Source organism: Cydia splendana, chromosome 5, assembly GCF_910591565.1.
Source record: "Cydia splendana chromosome 5, ilCydSple1.2, whole genome shotgun sequence".
NCBI classification, from domain to species: Eukaryota; Metazoa; Arthropoda; class Insecta; order Lepidoptera; family Tortricidae; genus Cydia; species Cydia splendana.
In genome coordinates this window covers 107467-127319 of record NC_085964.1, presented here as the reverse complement: position 1 = coordinate 127319, position 19853 = coordinate 107467, and the positions used below count along the sequence as shown (strand labels likewise).

At 37.7% G+C, this 19853-nt stretch overlaps 1 protein-coding gene across 1 annotated transcript; it reads right to left on the bottom strand.

Moving 5' to 3' along the window:
• Positions 1–2670: 2670 nt before the first annotated feature.
• Positions 2671–15737, bottom strand: LOC134790406 (TBC1 domain family member 20). The gene is made up of 10 exons (XM_063761174.1): positions 15521–15737; positions 15239–15367; positions 12469–12575; positions 9632–9769; positions 8783–8985; positions 8328–8544; positions 7956–8065; positions 7686–7779; positions 7249–7370; positions 2671–2731 (listed from the first exon to the last, which is right to left on the bottom strand). The coding sequence occupies exons 1-10, from the start codon at positions 15669–15671 to the stop codon at positions 2710–2712; spliced, it is 1293 nt and encodes a 430-aa protein (XP_063617244.1). The 5' UTR covers positions 15672–15737; the 3' UTR covers positions 2671–2709.
• Between the last annotated feature and the right edge of the window lie 4116 nt (positions 15738–19853).

Sequence of the window (19853 nt, the reverse complement as noted above, 5' to 3'; positions counted from 1 at the left end):
CGGACGAGAACAACCCGTTCTCTTCCTCCCATATTTTAAAGATAACGTGTCTATATGCCCTGCTACAACTCTCAGAGATTATATTTTTGTAACAAAAAATAAGAGAGTTGATAGTATAGGAAATTTGGTATTGACATACAAACCTCCACATAGGCCTGCAACTTCTCAGACCATCAGCAGATGGATTAAAAATGTTTTGTCGGAGAGTGGCATTGACATTACAGTGTTTAGCGCGCACAGTGCGCGCCACGCCGCCACGTCGGCCGCGAGCCGCGCCGGCGTCAGCGTCGACACTATCTGCCGCACCGCGGGCTGGACCGCGGCGTCTACGTCGTTTGCGCGGTTCTATAATAGGCCACTATCGGATGAAGGACTCTTTGCGAGATCTGTTTGCTTGCCGAGTACAAGTGACAATCCTTAGATAATAAGGTTATTGATCATAATTAGATGATTTATTAATATGAATAAATGTTAAAATTAGACTGACTAATAGGGTCACGTCAAAAAAATTAAATAAAAATACGATTTTGTACCTATCTATAGTTTCATTCCACCTAAGCAAAACTTTAAGACTCTAAACATCTACCTGGTAAATGTTATATCTGAAGAATGAAACGAACGAAATATAATAGATGATCAAACGAACTTCTCGAGCGAAGTTCGATCACTATTATATGAGTCGTTTCATTCGAAGATATAATAACTTAATAACCCTCCCTACCCTAATATGACCCCAAATTTTAAAGTTTTGCATTTTCTCTAAAGATAATGAGCAACCATGATGGTGGAACGAACGGGAAGGGTAGGGGAACGAATGAATGAACAAAAAAAAAAAATCAGTTCAATAGTCAAATAACTGTCTCTTAATATAGTGCAGAAGTCGCCTGTAGGTTTAAAGGACTACCTGGTAAATGTTATATCTTCGAATGAAACGACTCATATAATAGTGATCGAACTTCGCTCGAGAAGTTCGTTTGATCATCTAATGTAGGTTAAAGTCAGGTCGTTCAGTGTCTGATCCAGGCGGTTTTGTATTTGGTTGGTTAACCAGTTAAATGTTATAACCAGAGATGGGCAAATTTTATTCGAATGACGAATAACGAATGAAAATAACAAAATTTATCGCGGATGACGAATAAAAATGTCGGATGATTATTCTTATTTGGATAAATTATTCGTCGAACAATTCATCCGCGAATAATTTATTCGTCGAATGAATTGCCACGAATAATTTGTTTATTGGAATACTTTATAAACTTTTCACGGTTTCCAAAGATTTGGCCACTGTCGGCTCGATTCGGGAAATGAATTAGAGATTCACTAGATATGTAATAGTAAAGATATGTGACGTTCAACGGCAAAAGGTACCTTATGGCGGCTGGCGCCGCGATTTGGGAAATGAATTAGAGATTAAAGATGATATCTTTATTTACTATATCGTATCTAGTTAATCTCTAATTCATTTCCCGAATCGCGCCGTCTGATGTGCAATACAACTACCTGCAAGTCCTGCAACTACCTAAATAGTTACTTTAAATATAAATTACGCGTTGTGAGATTCGCTCTGAAGCAAACAACTGCTAAGAAAATTTGGTTTTCTCACTCTTTTAGTATATAACTATCTCTTTCTAGGTCTGGCTAGAAAGTTACTAATATAACTTTGTGTGTGAGTAATTCATTGTTCACGCTAATCCTTTGTTTATTATACTACCTGGGCTTATCCTTTAACCCTTAACAATCTGTAACTTGTCAGAACAAATTTACTTACAGTAAAAACAAGTCATATTAAACGTGTTATCATTCGTGTTGTTTATTTGAATCGAATAGGTAAGCCAAAAAACTTAAATATTTTGCGTGGATTTATTAGAATGAAATAACGAATAAATCATTCGTCATTTGAAAAGTGGTCGAATGATTTATCCGCGGATAAATTATTCTCGAATATTTATCGGCGAATAAAAAAATGGTGAATTATTGTTTATTCGAATGATTATTCCGATAAAAGTTTATTCGAATGATGCCCATCTCTGGTTATAACTACCCGAAAATGTACAAATTGTTTGTTTACTTTTATTTAAATACCTAAAGATATAGATTATAGACGGCAGTAGCCGCCATCGCGCGGCCGACGGATTAGCAACTGATGTGCAATGACTTAAGGTTCTATTTTGCGATCAACTGGTTAAAACGTAGTCTTAAATGTAACAATACTGTTACATACAATATGTGTAATAAAGCTATTAGTTATGTTTGTGATTATTGTCTCAATTACTTTAAGTTATTTTTACTGTAAGCTCTCGGCTGTGATAAATATGCTCCATTATTGTGCAACTATCACGCCAATATGATGTGTTTATATTTGGATAATACTATCTTTTATGGACTCCCTCTCGTATATTGCACTGCTTCACTCATTGTTAGCCTCTTTTAGCTTTTATTTAATGTAGGTGGCATTTGAGACAAGAGTTACAAGACAAAGAGTGTGCTAACCTCACCAGCGAGCTCAGGTAAACCTCAGTTCAAACCGTGAAGGTTGGGCTGATATTCCACCTAGTGTTGACTATACAGTATATGATTGTGGTAGTCGGGAGTCCATATTAGAGCTGTATACCTTAAAGTTAAGTTTATCAGTAAGTTAGCCGATCTGTTAAATGAAAGAAAATAAATAAATAAACTAAAATAAACTCCATTTTATTGCCCCCCTCACCCTCACAGCTCCAGCTCCCGTCGCCTGCAACCACAAACAAACAAACGTACAGTAACACATGCAGATAATAAAACGCTCTCTCGTAATAAACGTGTATTAACGTCACGTCGCGTCCACACCGCGTCTATACCCGCGAGCACAGACCGGCACAACTTTACATAGCGTCGTATAAAGCTTACTTTAATACTAATTTTATGTAGCGGTCGTTCCAACTGCCGTTTCAGACCTCACGGCCTTATATTTAGACACCATTTTTTAACGACAGTTTGAAACGAACCACTTAAATCCTAATATAAGTTTGCATATCGTATATCAAAGTGGTACCAAAAGAATATATAATAAAATACTGTCTATTTCATGAACCAATGTGAGTACCGTTCGTGGTTATATGTGATCATTAAACATGTAAGCTTTTGGGTTTGTTTGGTCAGATATTAAATTTGACATTATGATGTCTCGATCACTGAAACAGAGCCAGGACTCGACTCGTGACCAGGCAGGCAGCAGACCAGGTATCACTTTGACCATTGAAACAGAATGACAATAAAAAAACCGTGTCCCGTGGCGCTACTGACAGGTAACATCTCACTTAAAACTAAATCCAGTTCCATTATTTACAAACAAATTAACTAATGGTAAAACGATTCTCACGAACACACAAAAGATCTTTCAATCACAAGGGTTTTCATTTCATGAAATAAATATCGGAATAACATACCTTATATACAAAACGAAACTCGACTTACACGAAATTATGAGTATGAGCGTGAGTGATATACATAATAAATTAGTATACACGGTGCGATACCAAAAGCATCTTAAACCTAGGTAAGTGCACTATAAATGTTGAAACATACAGTTTGTCCATATTGTGCAGATTATAACCGCTCGGAAACAAGGTCAAACTCCGCATATATACAATCTGATCTGACTTGAATGATTCTAGAATTATAATAATTACAAATAATAAATGCTCAACACCTCTGTACTAAGTAACCGCATTTGTGTTAGTAACGTGCCCACGGCTATATTGCCAGGTAACCAACTATTACCACTAGTCGCCGTGTGATGTATACATATACGGATGCAAAACGTTACATGGTATGTATACTGTCTTCGACAGTTATATAACTAGTCATTTGTTTACCTTATTGCAACGAGATAACAAGGTCAGTCGATGATTATCAGTGCTGCTATTGGTATATAATTATGTACCTACATCATGTGTACAAGAATCAATTGCTAGATAATTCTTACAATGCCAAAATTATTTCACATTAACCCTTTAGTCGGTAACGGCAAGATATTTGCCGTCAGACAACTCAGACATTTAAGTAATCATATATATAAAATTGAAAAACTAGAACGGGGTAAAAAACGAGGGAAGAAGCGAGATGGCGCCTTACAAATTTCTAAAAAAGTTTTTGACACGTTTCTCGAATACGACGCGCGTATGATAAGAAAAACCTGTTCAAATCAATTATCTACATATGGGAATAGAACTAGACCATAAAAACTATCGCTTCCGAAGCGTATTTAATTTACAATAAGGAAAAGAAATTTTCATAACAATCTTCATCGGCCATTTCTCGGCAACTCTCGGTTGCTTTCGTTTGGCGGTGCTACAGATTAGACCAAATAATCCGTAAGTTAAAGTAAACTAAATTATGTTTGTCATGTTGGTATACAGGTATTTCTGAGTTTTTTTTACACGAAGTAAAATAAAAAGTGCTGCCAACCTCAACCTTAGTCTATAGAGCCCATACGAGTGATTTATGTCATATATGACTTATCATTCTTATCAATCAAAGTAATTACTATATTATTATTATCAATTTGTATTTTGTTGTTTTAAATTTATTTTTGAGTTATATTATTCAGATTGACTTTCACGGCTTCGGCAAACATTGCCATTCGTCCGGGGAACGGGCTAAGAATGCTGAGATGGGCCAAAAATACAAAGTTGATAGTAAGTTATGTAGGTAGATTAAAGTGCATGTTCAGATGTTATTGAGCGACCTGATAAAAATAAGCAAATGTCAGTCAGCAGTCGGCCAAATATCGTAATATAATTTTGTTGCCATAGAAATAAGGATGTGGTCCGATATAGTGGCGAAATATTGAGAGACAAAAGCGGCTAAATTCAGTGGTGGCTCGGACACTTAGAGAGAATGGGAGAGGATCGTGCCGTGAAGAGAGCGCAGGTACTTTGGGAGAACAAAATGGGAGACGCCCGAGTGGACGTCCTAGGTACCGCTGAAACGACGTAGTTGCTCAAGACCTGCTCAACCTCGGCCATGGCGACTGGCGAGAGCTATCGCAAGACCGAGAGGACTAGACTACCTATGTTTGTATGAAAAGGCGATTTAAGGGCGGTGGTCGTCCATATTCGTCTTAAGGCGAAAATTAATCTAATGAACGTTTTTGCAACTAGGCTTATAAGAACAAATAATAATTTTATCTTGAAACAAGTTTTAAATAAATACGTGTAGATGAAAAAATACAATCTTGCCTTTTATCAAATCACATCATTTTTTGACAAATTTGCGAATTGAGTTATCCAAATAACGGCTACAAATAAGAAATCCCTATCACAGTTTTAAACCATGGCAGGGTTGAATACATAATAATGTCGGTATTTAACTAAACATAAGACGAACTCTTTATTTCATTTACGCGAGCGGAGCTGCGGGCCCGTCTAGTTTCTCAATAAACGCGTTGTTATTTAAAATAAATATACTTGTACCAATCTACGAAAAAAAGGAGAGCTGATAAAAGTTATTCCATCTCTTGTAAAATGTTAATTTTTGCAAGATCTTAGATATTTTGATATTGCCTACATTTGAAGAAGAATATAACGTTACGCTTGGATTTTGTTGATAATCATAATTCTCATATTTCAAACGTCAAATTAATGCTTTTAAATATTAAAATAACTTAAATAAAAAACCCTTACAATGTTTCAGTCGCACTATGAAAATTAATACTTTATGACATTCATTGACTGACAATGGCAAACATATTGCCGTCTTGTAACTTGGAAAACAAAACACATGGAAATAATATTTTTTGCTTAAAATTAATAAAAAAATAACCTAGATCGTACGTGCTTGCATTTTATTTTTCATTATTGTTTAAAAAAATAGGGTTAAGTTTGAATACCTGAATACACTACACAAATGTCGCGTATGTGGACTTTATTTCGTTAGAATAAGGTTAAAGACTGATCAAATCACGGGTACGGGTACTGTGACAACGAACGATAACAAGTAATAGGATAAACCGATTATAAATATAGCCGTGGACATTGGTTAAATCTGGACAGTTAACGAAATGACATTTCTGACATTTCTCCATTTATTTACATCTAAAGGAAATATTTAATGAGGAATGAAATAAAGTTAGGTACCCTACACTTCAACCACTATTATACCTCGTTTTTTTAGCATTAGAAAAATGGTAAACAAACAAACGAGGTATAGTTTCAAATTAAATATCACATGTTGACAGAACGCAATACAAGCGGAAAATTTAGAATTAATATCCCTCATTTTTAAGGAATTTGTTACAAAATAGAATTAATTTCCACATCAATTATTCTCACACCATTAATTTAATTCTATTTGGTTACAGTTTTAGCCTCCAATCATTACCTTATCAAGTTGGTCATTAGTTGTTCAACTGTTAACTATTCTTCCTATACTTACCTAAACACATACAATGTTCTCTTCGTTTTGTTTCGTACGAGAAGTGACTTTCTTATCGCCAGCCTTCAATCTAATTTCGCGTAGATTTGTCACCAAACTCCTAACAATCCACAATACACTAAAATGTCCTTTGATTCACAATCAATTTGTCGCTTTGCTCCAGGCATATTGTTACCGGCACCATGTCTCCACACAACGTTATAAGTATAAATAAAAGTAGAGTCTAAATCTATGGATGAACATGAATCTAGCACGATTCTATAATATTAATTATTATACTGCACAACTCCAACACATAGAATTACCCACGTGATTATAATATTTATACCCGAGTTTAGTTCATATTTGCATGTACAAATTGCATGTTTACAAATACAGTTTGTGTATCGTTACCATTAATAATAAGCATATTTTTAAGAAGTTTATATTTTATAAGGCATTTATATTTTGTCAATTTGGTTAATTCTGTGCCTTAAAGTTAATAATGTATGTATATGAGAAGCAATTATTGAACATTTGATTGGCGATGCTATTGCACTTTGAACTACATATATAATAACGAACAGAGAGTTCCCTCGTCAACAACGGTAAACTTCACCCCGGCCAAGTACAAACTTCATAACAAGTTACAAGGAATTATAAAGTTCCAAACATGATTCTGCTTCAGCGCTTAGTAAGTGACACCAATCACGTACAAAGTACGGTCATATTCATAGTTCATTATTCATCCAGAAACAAGTTGTGTTGTGATTTTTTTTTAAATCAAAAATAGACATTGTCGCGGGGGTGGCGCCCTAGAGCCGGAAGAGGACAAACTGATAGGCGTGGCGCTACCTGTTGAAGAGGTCGGGCCGGTAGTACACGTACACGCCGAGCAGCACCGTCGCCGTCGCCAGGATCGCCCGCCGCGTCAGCGGGTAGCGCAGCGCCACCGGCATGTACTGCCGCAGGGTTCGCTGCAACGATAAGGATACGTGTGCCGACATTAAGATTAGTTAAGCGCATTCTTACCAGACAATTGTGAGTTCGCTACGACGCTTATGCGGATAACCGACCCATTTTAAATTAGTAGTTGGCAAAAAACTAAGGTATTTGTGGATATGTATTCCATATCAAAATATATCTTATCCTGTCGACGTATGGTACCTTTTAATGTAGAAAGCTACATCTCATTATGTTTAAGTAAGTTTTACTATTAAGTATGGCATGCTATTATGGGGTAATTTTGTGAGACAATAAGTTTCGCTTCAGCAATAAACTAGCAACCGTACCTGTATGCGCACGGAGAGGGTCGGATTCCTTGCGGCGGCGGCGGCGGCGCGGCGCCTCTTCAGGCGTTCCTCATCCAGCAAACGCTGCTCTTCTCTGTAATCCGAACCGAAATTTTGTGACGAAGTTTTACAAAGCGTGACTTGTAGGGGATGACAAGGTAAAAACTTTTTTATATTTAATTATTAATTTCAATTTATGCTAGACCGACCTACATGAGTGCCGACCGGTAATAATAACAAAATAGTTAAAACTGTCCGCGATATACTCACTCCCTCCTCTCGAGCGCGTCGACTTCAGGCTCCAAGTCGGCGGGGTCATTCTCATCGTACAGAGTGTTCGCCGTCACCAGGATCTCCTCGAACGGCAGGTCGTCCGGCAGCTGAAACATATACAACACTTTATTAACTGTCTATTATACTAGTGGCTGTGTAAAATATAGTATACCTTACGAACCCCCATGGTCCTGCCCTTTTAAAAGTGTTCCAAAAACGAAATCAACAAAATAAATTCTAAATAATATCCGAATCAAACAGACATACGAAATATTTTTTAGCTAACGGAGGCCTTAAGTATGAAAATAATCACACATTATACAAATATCATGTAGGTAATGAATGTAATGTACAGAATGAATAACTGACCCTCGAGAGGAGGCAGTGCAGCATGGCCATGTCCTCGTCGCAGGCTTCCACCTCGCGCCGGCGGTGCAGCACGATGGCGGCGGTGACGTAGACGGGGAAGAGCGGCGGCGCGCACAGGAAGTAGTCGTAGAGGCGCACCACGTCGGCGTAGCGGTTCAGCGAGTGCCCGAACCACGTCAGGTACCACGGCAGCGCGAACATCGTGCCCACGCCCGCCCTGCGGCACGACACGCAAACCTATATACTACCTAAGTACCTACTAGCACGATGCCTTATAATCACTTACGATATCAAAGTTACATATTTAAAGTTGGTGGCAATTGAAGACAGCTAAGGATGAATATTTATTTGCATTAGAGGTAAATAATTGTTTATAATAGAGAAACACAAAAAACCGTGTTTTAAGATTTCCAAGTTACAGTTTAGTTGCGTCGCTCAATAAATTGGGGCCTCACTTCTCCAAGCATCCAGCCACCGTATCGTCGGCGCGACGCAGCACGGGCAGCATGTAGTTGAGCAGGTGCTGCGTGGGCGCCATGGTGGTCTGCATGAAGGGCGCCAGCGGAGCCCTAGGGCCGTAGGACAGCCGGCACAGCAGCGGGAACGACGCGCGGTCGCCGCACACCAGCAGCAGCGTGATCGCCACGTCGTGGTAGCCCTGCAACGTCAAAATATGTAGTAGCCGTCAAAATATTTATTGTTGGTATGTATATAGTTACAAAGATGCTACTCTAATTTACGACAGGTATTACACAACTAAACAATACAATACATTTTGTCTACCGTCATGCTTGGACTTTAGAAGTATGTCGTACTTCTATATATATATAGTATAGTATCTGGGTGACCTATTTGGTATGGAATGATAATCACTTTTTCATATTAACTCCGTATATTAAAACAAACGAGTTGATCGTTAGTTCCTTAAAGCTATACCTCAGCTTTTGGCTAGTCAGCTCATATCGCGGTGCACGCGCACTTAAATATGAGCTGACATAGCTAACCTGTTCCTGTACACATGTACCTACACGACCACGAGCGACTTAAAGCGATTACCACGAGCCGTCCTTGAGGTAAGATCATCCTCGAGAATAGCCGACCTTATTGACTGACGGGATAAGATAACTAGACTGCATATATTAACTTTTTTATATATTCAGTAACATGCAATCAGATAGTCCCTCCACAAGCTGCAGCGAGTTTATAGAAAATAAGGACAAGCAAGCAAGTGATTGTTGTTATTCATGTTATTCAAATAAGCTGATACTGGTTGTGGGGTGGGGGACGGGATGGACGACACCTACCTGGTAGTACTTGAGGTGTGGGTGCCGGATGATGACGCGCAGGATGAGCACGGTGAGCTGGTCCTGAAGCGCCACACGCTGCTCGTACGGGATGCCGGGCGGGAACCGCTTCAGCGACCGGTTCACGTCCAGCACCACCTGCCACCAACCAACAATGTATCCTCCTCCACACTCCGAGGCCGCGGACTGGACTGGACGAACGGCGACCACAATTGCACGTATAATAACAAAAAATATCTGGGAGACCGAGCTTTGCTCGGAAAACATATAAATAAAAACCGGTCAAGTGCGAGTCGAACTCGCGTCCCAAGGGTTCCGTACTGCACACATTTTCGAACGAGCGAGCAAAGCGAAGTTCTTAAGTAGGTACATTCAACTGTTCACTCAATTGTTCCACACACGGCTGGCTAGGGGCACGCCCCGGCTTTTCCGTGTTTTTTAACTGAGCCATAAGAGGATAGTTACGCAATATTTCTTTTAATTTTGTTCAAGTATTGTGTTAAGCATAGTGCCTACATTTTTGCATTGGTTAGGCGTATCCCTGTTCTTTCAAGATAACAGAGGGCTATAACCGCAAAAATCGAAGTTCGCAAATTCCTGGCATTTCTCTCTGTCACTCTTATTACGGTTTCATTGGAGTAAAAGAGAAATCTCCGCAATTTGCGAACTTCGGTGTTCGCGGTAGACGCTCTGATATACGGCAGTTCAGCCTTCTCATTTAGCTACTCGTACTTAAACCAATTATTTGTTTTGTTTGAGCACTAACCTCCTACAGCTCATACTTCGACCTTACGTGGAGGCGCACCTCTCTCGGATGATTCAGGCCTTCGGCCCAACGCAGAGCTGGGCCTTCGACCTTCGCAATAGCTGTCCACACCACGTTTCAAGTAAACAATTGCGGTTGTGGCCCTGATAGAGCTTATCCGCAATTCTTATTCTTAAGTCCGGCTCTCGCTTAATTGCAGACTTCTTATACGTTTTTCCAGTAATCTATAGGTATCGGGCCCAATCGCTTAACAAAAGATAGAACAAAATTGACGATCTCGTTTGCAGGAAGCATGCACATGTCGGAGGCTCCGGGCCTTCAGGGCCTTCGACCTTCGGATTCAGACACTTGGTACTATAATTGTTCTAAGTTTGAGCACTAACCTCCCGCAACTCGGCCTTCAGCTGTGCGTTTCAAAAAGTCTCTAAGGGACGCTTCGGGCCTTCGGCCCTATGCGTAGCTCGGCCTTCGGCCTTCGCAAAAGCTGGACAGCAACACCACGTTTCACGTAAACCATTACGGCTGTCCCTAATACAGCCCAACCGCGTTTTTTTTTCTTAAGTCCGACTCACGCTTGACTGTAGATTTCTAATAGGTTTTCCTGTCATCTAGAGGTGCAGAACTATTATGTGTATTTTTTTCAAAATTTTAGACCCAGAAGTATCGGAGTTAAGGGGGGGGGGGGGGGGGGTTATAGTGTAAATAACATTATTTGCGGTATTTGACGTCTGTCACTCACAACAGCAATACTACGTAAAATGTTTTGCACATCGAAATCACAAAGGAAAACAACTGCATTGCGAACGTTTACGTTCTACGTCTTTTTTTTTTTAATTTTAGGGTTGGCCGGACACCACCGTTATGAATCGGTAGTCGTCTAAGTAAATCGATATGAATATTTCATTTTTCTTTTCATAAAAATAAGGAAAAGGTGGATAATTAACTGTAAATATGGATATATTTATCATCACTTAACAGACAACAAATTTGACACAGAAATAACATAAATAAACTTTAAAATAGATCCCCAGTTAGTTTCAATTTTGACAATGGGTGCGACCTACTCGGTCGGTGTATTAAATACACCGACCGACCGGTAGCTTGCGGGAAAACCATATAATTCTAGCTTTATTTAAATCTCAAATAAAAATTCATTATACGTCACAATTCGATACCTCAGTCTACGTGCCATCCAATCGTAATCGCTTGCTGTGACAATCGATTTGCGTTAGTTACATCTCTATATAATACGTCAGTCATAATGTGTCAAATACCGCAAATAATGTTGTTTACACTATAATGGTAATTTTTTGCCTATTTTCTTAAGTAACTTCTAAACTATTTCATATAAAATTATAGAAAAAATATATTTGAGATCCTCAAAATAAGCCGTTTCATTTAATATGTAACACGATATGGTTTGCAAAACTTTGTTTTTTAATTTTCTCATACTCCCCCTAAAAGTGCCCCCTATGCTTAAAATTCATTTTTTTTTATTACATGTCCGTCTTTGGGTCACAGACTTCCATATGTGTACCAAATTTCAACTTCATTGGTCCAGTAGTTTTTGAGCAAATAGGCTGTGAAAGACGGACAGACAGACGCACGAGTGATACTATAAGGGTTCCATTTTTTCCTTTTGAGTTACGGAACCCTAAAAATGAAAAATGCGCGTTTTTCCAGAGATAACACCTAGCTAGATCGATTTATCGCCCCCGAAAACCCCCATATAGCAAATTTCATCAAAATCGTTAGAGCCGTTTCCGAGATTCCCGATATATATATACATATAAATAAATAAATAAATAAACAAGATTTGCTCGTTTAAAGTAAAGGTATTAGATAAAACACCTCAAATGGTCATTTCAGAACGCAGTTGGCAAGTGTAAAAAGTATTTTTTACTAAAATGACTGCTAGAGGGAAAACTAGGTCTTGTTGACAACTTGTTGGTCTAGCACTACTAAGTGTGTCAAAATCATTGCGGGGGATGAACAAGCGGGGGCTCAAAGAGCAACTATAACCAATATTAGACTATACTTTGTACTGTACTGATGGAAACATAATACTCACTTGATTATATTCACTATGTGTAGATAGCTCGTCCAGAGAGGGAGGTTCTGTCATTTCCTCGGTGGTTACGCCTACCAATAGTGGCCATATTTTTCTTCTGTACTCATCTGTTTATTCATACAATAATTATCAATATATGAACACTGATATATTCATACAGTTCAGGGAGATACCTCGTTTTGGCATTAGGTACGCCTTCAATACATTATTTACAAGCAGAATGACAACAAATTCAAACCATGGATTCAACAGAGCAATTAAGATTACAATGCTTTCTTGGCAGGTCTGTTTACATACATGCATGTCTGTCTAATTGGTCTGTATCTATCGCAACAATTTTATTTCATCATTGAGGATTCCTACTCCAGATATTGTATTGAAAGGCCACAACGCACTGTAAACTGTAGGCACTAGTCAGGGGTGGCTATAATGGCAGTGCTATCTGCAGGGTGCTAGGGGCGCTGAAAGGACCAGTACTGACACTAGTACAGATGTAGTGGAAAGTTTTAAAGTCGGAAATATTTACGGAAATTTCACAGAAATATAAGAATTTCCCATATTATGTTCTGGAAAGTTTTTTGCTTAGAGTCACAGTTTGCTGTCCGGTCCACAATTTCACATCATCAGTGCTACCTATGTCTACTTTTGGTCCATTAAAGTAAGTGTCCGACCGAAGGTTCGGTTTCGGTTTCGGCCAGTTTCGGCCAAAAAATCATGTTTCGGCTGTAGTTTCGGTTTCGGCCAAAAAACGGCCGAACTATTCGGCCGGGCCGAAACTTACGAAATGGTACTTCATACTATGAAACTAAACATGTGACAAAGATCAAAAGTTGGGGAACAAGTAAGACAACAATATTAATATACTGATTTATGTATACATAAATTAATTGGTTTATTATAAAACACAATTCCCCTAATCAAGGCGCCACAGTGGAGTGGAGTGGCCAAGAGCAACTTTTGTAAGACTAAAAAGGTTTATACCGACAAGTGGTATTATTGGAATCAGCATGCCTCCTGTCATGTCATGTCTACTAATTATCAAAATGCATGTGGTCGCTTCATAAAGTGGTGGAATGTGTTTATATGACGTCATAAAGTCAGCAGTACAAAGTTGTAAACTTTTTTCTCTTAAATATACCATGTGGGGTACCAAATAAAAGGGCTTAGTGAGTACTGTGAGTAGGTTACAAATATATAACATAGTCTAACATGTTCACCACTTGGTCTAACAAATTATTAGAAAACTTTCAAAAACATGACAATCCAGAGTTGAATTTGAACTGCTCTAAATTGAAAATGGCTGAATGGATTAGTCCAAATTTTAAAAAAATTACTGTGAATATTCTCTATACTATGTCTAAAAATAATTAACCACTATTTTTTTTACTGAAAATGGTATATGGGGGTATGAAAAGAAAGGGCTCTGTCAGCTGATTACAAATATATTTAAACGCCCAAATAGTGGAAATGGTATAGTATGTTATATATTTGTAATTTACTCATAAATCGCTTTCATTTAATACCTCACATGGTATGTTTTCAGTGAAAAAAAAATGTATTTTAGAAGTTTCCCATAACAGTAAATTAACTGTTATTCAAATTGATGTACCTATTTCTCTTATTTTTTAATATTTCTGGCTAATTATTTTTGAACATTATATAGAGGATATTCACAGTCACTCACTTGGTATACATACCAATTTTTTATTAAAATACATTTTAGAATAATCCATTCAGTAGTTCTCAATGTAGAGCAGTTCAAAATCAACTCTGCATTGTGTAATTTTTGGATGTTTCCGGTCGGCCTAAAGCAAAGGGGGTGCACAAAAAAGTCAGAAAAGTGCAAAATATATAGGAATCATAAAAGACAGAAAAAATTCAATCAAAACGCTAAAATAAGCATGTTTTGTAGGAAAAACTTTTCTCTAAAATCGAAAATGGCCAAGATATTTGACCCGAATGTTGGGAAACATTTGGGACGGTATTTTTTTTTTACTATGGTTATTATTTCGATGAATGTTGTGTTTACAACACCAATTTTTTATTAACTCACATTTATAGACGGATCTAACGCGAATTTTATTCAATTACCTTTATTGACTGACGTTTGACACAGGTTTCACTGGTCGTGGAACCTGTGTGGCGTGGCTATTTTTTTATGCTAAAATAAGCATGTTTTGTAGGAATAACTTTTCTCTAAAATCAAAAATGGTGCTTGCTGATGCCTTTTTAGCGTATTCTCTAGGATAACATCATGAAAAATAGGTGTCATAATAACATCAACCTGATGAATTTTTTTCTATGTGCTGCACCCCCTTTGCTTTAGTCCAACCCGGTATAAACCTTTTCGGTCCTACGAAAATCGTAAATAAGGTAATTTCTACAAATTGGCCTCTCCTCTAAAAAGCGGTTTTGTGACATATTTTCAAAGATTTTCACAAGTCTACAAAAGGTTCGGTTTTGGTTTCGGCCGAAACTGGGGCCAAGGCCGAACCTTCGGTTTCGGTTTTGGCAAAAAATCATGTTTCGGTCGGACACGAATTATATTATAGGACTAAAATTGTAAAACAATCCAAATACATAATAAACAATATTCATAGGCACAAAGTATAATAAAAATAATACAGAGTATAATTTTTCTGAAAATTATACGTGGTTAAAATGTTGGTCATTAAACAGCAGTGCAGCTGTAATTGTTTGTTATTATGATGTCAACTCTAACAATGGGTGATGTCAATACTCATTGGTCAGATTAAAGGTTCACACTCACCACAGATGAGGCCACCTTTACTCTTGGCGAAGCCCTGCCACTGCTCCAGGCTGGTCGCGTCCGCGTCCTCCAGGCACTCCTCTATCTCCCTCCTCTTCTCCGTTATATCGGGATCCACGAAATCAAAATCTGTGACACAAAATCAAACCCAATACTTTCACTTTGATATTTTATGACAACTGTACCATACAAATATAAACGCAGCCACAGGCGTAAAGTCAATTAAACAGGAAGTAATACGCCCAAATTAATTTTAATGGAGTCATCTGTTGTTTACAATACCTTCATCGAATTTTAACTCTGAAGGCGTAGATATGTCATCAATATTTTTGGCATGATTCATGTCGATGTTCGGTTTCTTGGGAGGCGGGGAGCAGCCCCCGTTGAAGTTACACTTATCGCCGATATCGGCGTCGGGATTATTAGACTCCATTCTAATAAATCGAAAATTAATCGAGTGAAAACATTACACCATCTTCATACATGTAGTGATAAATTGACATTTCATTTCAGACAGATCTTCATAGCTCGCTCAGATACTCAGATTGTGATTTGACTTTTGACATTTTCAACTAGGAAACTGTTCAGAAACTATTACTAATATGCCTTTTTCTAATCCAATATATTTTAAATCAGGTATAATTTTTCATTATATGTACAAAACTTGCTTTTTATTTCGATAAAATTATTAATTAAGGTGCTTAATTAGTCTTTAAAAAACAATTAACTGTATAAGTTTGTATGAAAGTTATACAAACGTTATATTTAGAACGCTACGTTACAGCTTAAGCCCCCTACAGACTATGCGCGTGAATCGCGGGCGAAGCCACGAACGCGAGTGTGTAGTCGATTTTCGCAGACAGCGAATAATATAATCCTAAATTACTAATATCGAGGACGAAACACGAGTATATAATTAATGATTAAACGAACTTACCTGTAAGTGAAGTTCGATCATAATTATACGAAGGGTTTCGTCCGAAGATATTAGTAATGCATTCCCGCCCGCCCAGAGGGGCTACCGCGAAAACCGATATTCGCAAATTGCGGGGATCTTTCTCTTTTACTCCAATGAAGGCGTAATAAGAGTGACAGAGAAAAATGCCCGCAAATTGCGAACTTCGATTTTCGCGGTTACAGCCCAGGCCCCTAGGAAATATCATTATTTGAGCTCTAAACTAAATGAAGAGGGTCGACCTGGGTAGGCCGGCGGAACCGTTACAAAAAAAAGGGGATGCCAGTGTTGGCTACCTTTTTTCCCCTAAACAAGTGATGAGTGGTTACACTTTCGCGTAACTACAATGTGTTCTATAATCCTAAATTACTAATATCTTCGGACGAAACCCTTCGTATGATTATGATCGAACTTCACTTACAGGTAAGTTCGTTTAATCATTAATTATAAGGCATAGATTCCTAGTTCGTACACCCCAAAGAATATAATACTCACTAGGAGAAGAACTCGGAGTAATTAACAATGGAGCCGCCATGTCTAAAATTTTCGGTACAAAATAGTCTGCCGTTTTTTGCGGGGGAGGGGCACATCAAATGTATAGGTACGTCATGTCAGATAAACGTCAGTCCATACATATGGTTGACATGTGGTTGACCATTGGCCGCCTTTTTTCGACAGAGGGGAACGCCTGTTAATGGCGGCTCCATTGTTAATTACTCCGAGGAGAAGAACGATAACTCCATACAAAAAAATGTCCCTTTCAAAAGTTCGTTTATACTACTAGCGCTCTGGTGGGATACCATTGTAATTAGAATTGACAACCCGTTTAGCCTAGCGGGTATTGGCAGTAATCCAGTTCAGGAAGCTAATGGTCCTGGGTTCGAATCCCAGAGAGGGAATTTCTTTTTGTATTTTTTTATTTTTTGTTGGGGTCAGGTTTTTAAGAGCCCATCAACGTGCACACTAGCGCCACTGCTGAATACAATAAACTAGTTTTTATGTTATTGGATTCGTCAATCTACCCGTCCAAAGTTAAAACGGCCGTTTTTGTTTTGAGCTCATAGATCGACGAATCCAGCAACATAAAATCTAGTTTGATGTATTCAAAAGGTACCTAAATACACAATACAGTCCGTAGCGGCCCCTTTTTTAAATACATGTCGTTAAATTTAAATAATCACGATTATTTAGCAGTGGCGCTAGTGTGCACGTTGTTGGGCTCTTAAATTAGCATTTCACAAATAAGTAAAAAAATACGTTAAAAGATAATGATTAGGTACTATATTCAGAAATTCGTGAAATATAAAAGGTAACAAAAAGTTACGTATTATTAAGATATAAATATTTTCATAATACATATGAATACATACACTGATATGGCAAATGGTTACAAGTTGTTATTACATCTATCCGGTTATCGGACATTTTCTGCTTCACAGCTCCGCGCAGCGTTCTTGGTCACCGGGAAACTAGTTTGGATATGCGGCAGATACGTGCCCTTCTGAGCTTTTTCCAAGAAATCATATGATTATATTATTATCTCACGCTCAAGCCATCTGCTGATTCACTTTCTAAAACAAAATAGTCAAAAAATTAAACAATATAATCTATCTTCCTAATTACTAACGTCGCTAATTCCTAGGGTTACCAGCTTAAACACTGTGGGGTTTTACATCTATGTTGAATTTTGATTATAATTTCGGACGCGTCCGCGGGACTTACGGGGATAGTAAGATTAAATTATTATATTTGAATTTGGTAATTAGCACGCTCATTTTTATTTAAAGATTAATATATATCTTACCTTGAAATTATCGCTGTTTCTGATTTACTACAACGGTTTCCACACACACATTAGGGCTTTCCATAATCCGGATAAGAATTGTTGATAAAGTCGCCATTGCCGGATACATACAGCAAGGAAGGAAGAGAGACAACGGTTTAAATTTAACTAAGTCTGTGCGAAGACGCATTTAGATATGTTGCTCGTACATATGAATAGATTTTATTTTCAAAATTAATAGGTAAATAAATATATTTCAAGTGAATAAATCGTTTTATATGAAAATTTATATTTTTGCATTAAATGACTTAAATGACAGCATTGACATTACAGACTTTTATCTTGTCTATGTTCTTACCGGCCAGACCCAAATCAAGGCCTATCAAAGAGGCCAATTGACAAAGATTTTTTTTTATTTTATCAAGGAGGGTAGAGGCACGTCTACCCTTCGTAGATTTTATGAACACAGACAAAGAAAAACTGAAATATAATAGATAATAATATACATATATCAAAAAATAAATAATAATTTACATATGACTACTTCATAAAATACAAATCAAAATAATTTGATTTGTTCCTAGAAATCGCATCTATAGACAAAGCCAGTTCTAGCAATGTTGCTGTAGTAAAATATTTTGATGTTAATTACTGGCAATCTCGTCTGGGAACGGACAACACATGCACAATTTTGAAGGGTCACATCGTTTCAAGGAAGTCAATAGGCCTTGGTACACCCCCAGTGAAGCCATTTCAAGTGCGACGTCACGTCACACTCGCATCATCGTATTCGAACGGCCCTCGCAGTACTCAAAGTCAAATCGGTCTGTATACACCTCCCGTTTAAAAATCAAAAACTACAGGAAAGATGGTTGTGTGAATGGGTGTCACAACACATCATATAATAAAAACAAACCGCTTGATATTACATTTCACGCGTAAGTATCGAGTTTAATGTGATATTTTTACATAATCGTAAATACAAAAATCCAAATTTTCGTCAGCCGCCATTTCTTCTAAATGTTGCCAGTGTAGTGAATATTTTTTCCTCCAAATGGGACATGACGTCTACATTCTAAAATAAATACGCTCCATTAAATTTCATTGTATAATTATAGAAAATTATAATTAAGTTAATTATTTAGGTAAGTATTTACTTTTTTCTTATTTTTATTTTGTGTCATGTTCGTTTCAGTTTTCTGACTGATCTACTTCTGTCTGCGAGATGGAAGGAAAAAAAATAGACTAAATCGGAATGACGCAATATGGAAACATTGGAAACGGACTAAACACAGTCGAATATGCTCTGTCCTATTTAAATTTATTCTTATTATTTTATGCACATTTGTTAAATAAATAAAAATAGTAAAAACTTATCAGCTATTTATTTAATCCTTATTTCACAAAGTACAGAAATGCAACAAATCCCAAAATAAACACAAAGCTTTTGCTACAAAGTCGAATCTACACACTTCCAAATTATTAATAACCAAGTGTGATGTTGTTAAAATTCCCCTACTTTGAGAGAAGTAAATGAATACTGGCAACATATTTTGTATATAAAGCTGGTCAAGCAGATCTTGTCAGTAGAAAAAGGCGGCAAATTTGAAAAATGTAGGCGCGAAGGGATTTTGTGTCATAAAAAATTTGAATTTCGCGCCTTTTTCTACTGACAAGATTTGCTTGACCGTCTATAGTTTGCTGAGCGTAAAACACGAGCGTTCCACGCACACATCGATCGTGTTTCGGCTTCACTTTTGGCAGGTTAGCCGTATGGAGACTATCAGTCTATGCGTTATTAGTTTAAGGGCAGAAAGATTTGTACGATAAGATATCGCTTGGGCCCCTCCCTTCCGATGTGTCGGAAGCCGGTGTTG

What these genes read in the sequence shown, in the direction of transcription:
- LOC134790406 (XM_063761174.1), bottom strand. Translation starts at nt 15,671, where the DNA reads ATGGAGTCTAATAATCCCGACGCCGATATCGGCGATAAGTGTAACTTC. An exon ending in CACACCTCAAGTACTACCAG is followed by an intron (nt 8,986 to 9,631) that starts GTAGGTGTCGTC and finishes TTGACGTTGCAG; the next exon opens with GGCTACCACGACGTGGCGAT. An exon ending in CCCTCTCCGTGCGCATACAG is followed by an intron (nt 7,371 to 7,685) that starts GTACGGTTGCTA and finishes TTATCGTTGCAG; the next exon opens with CGAACCCTGCGGCAGTACAT.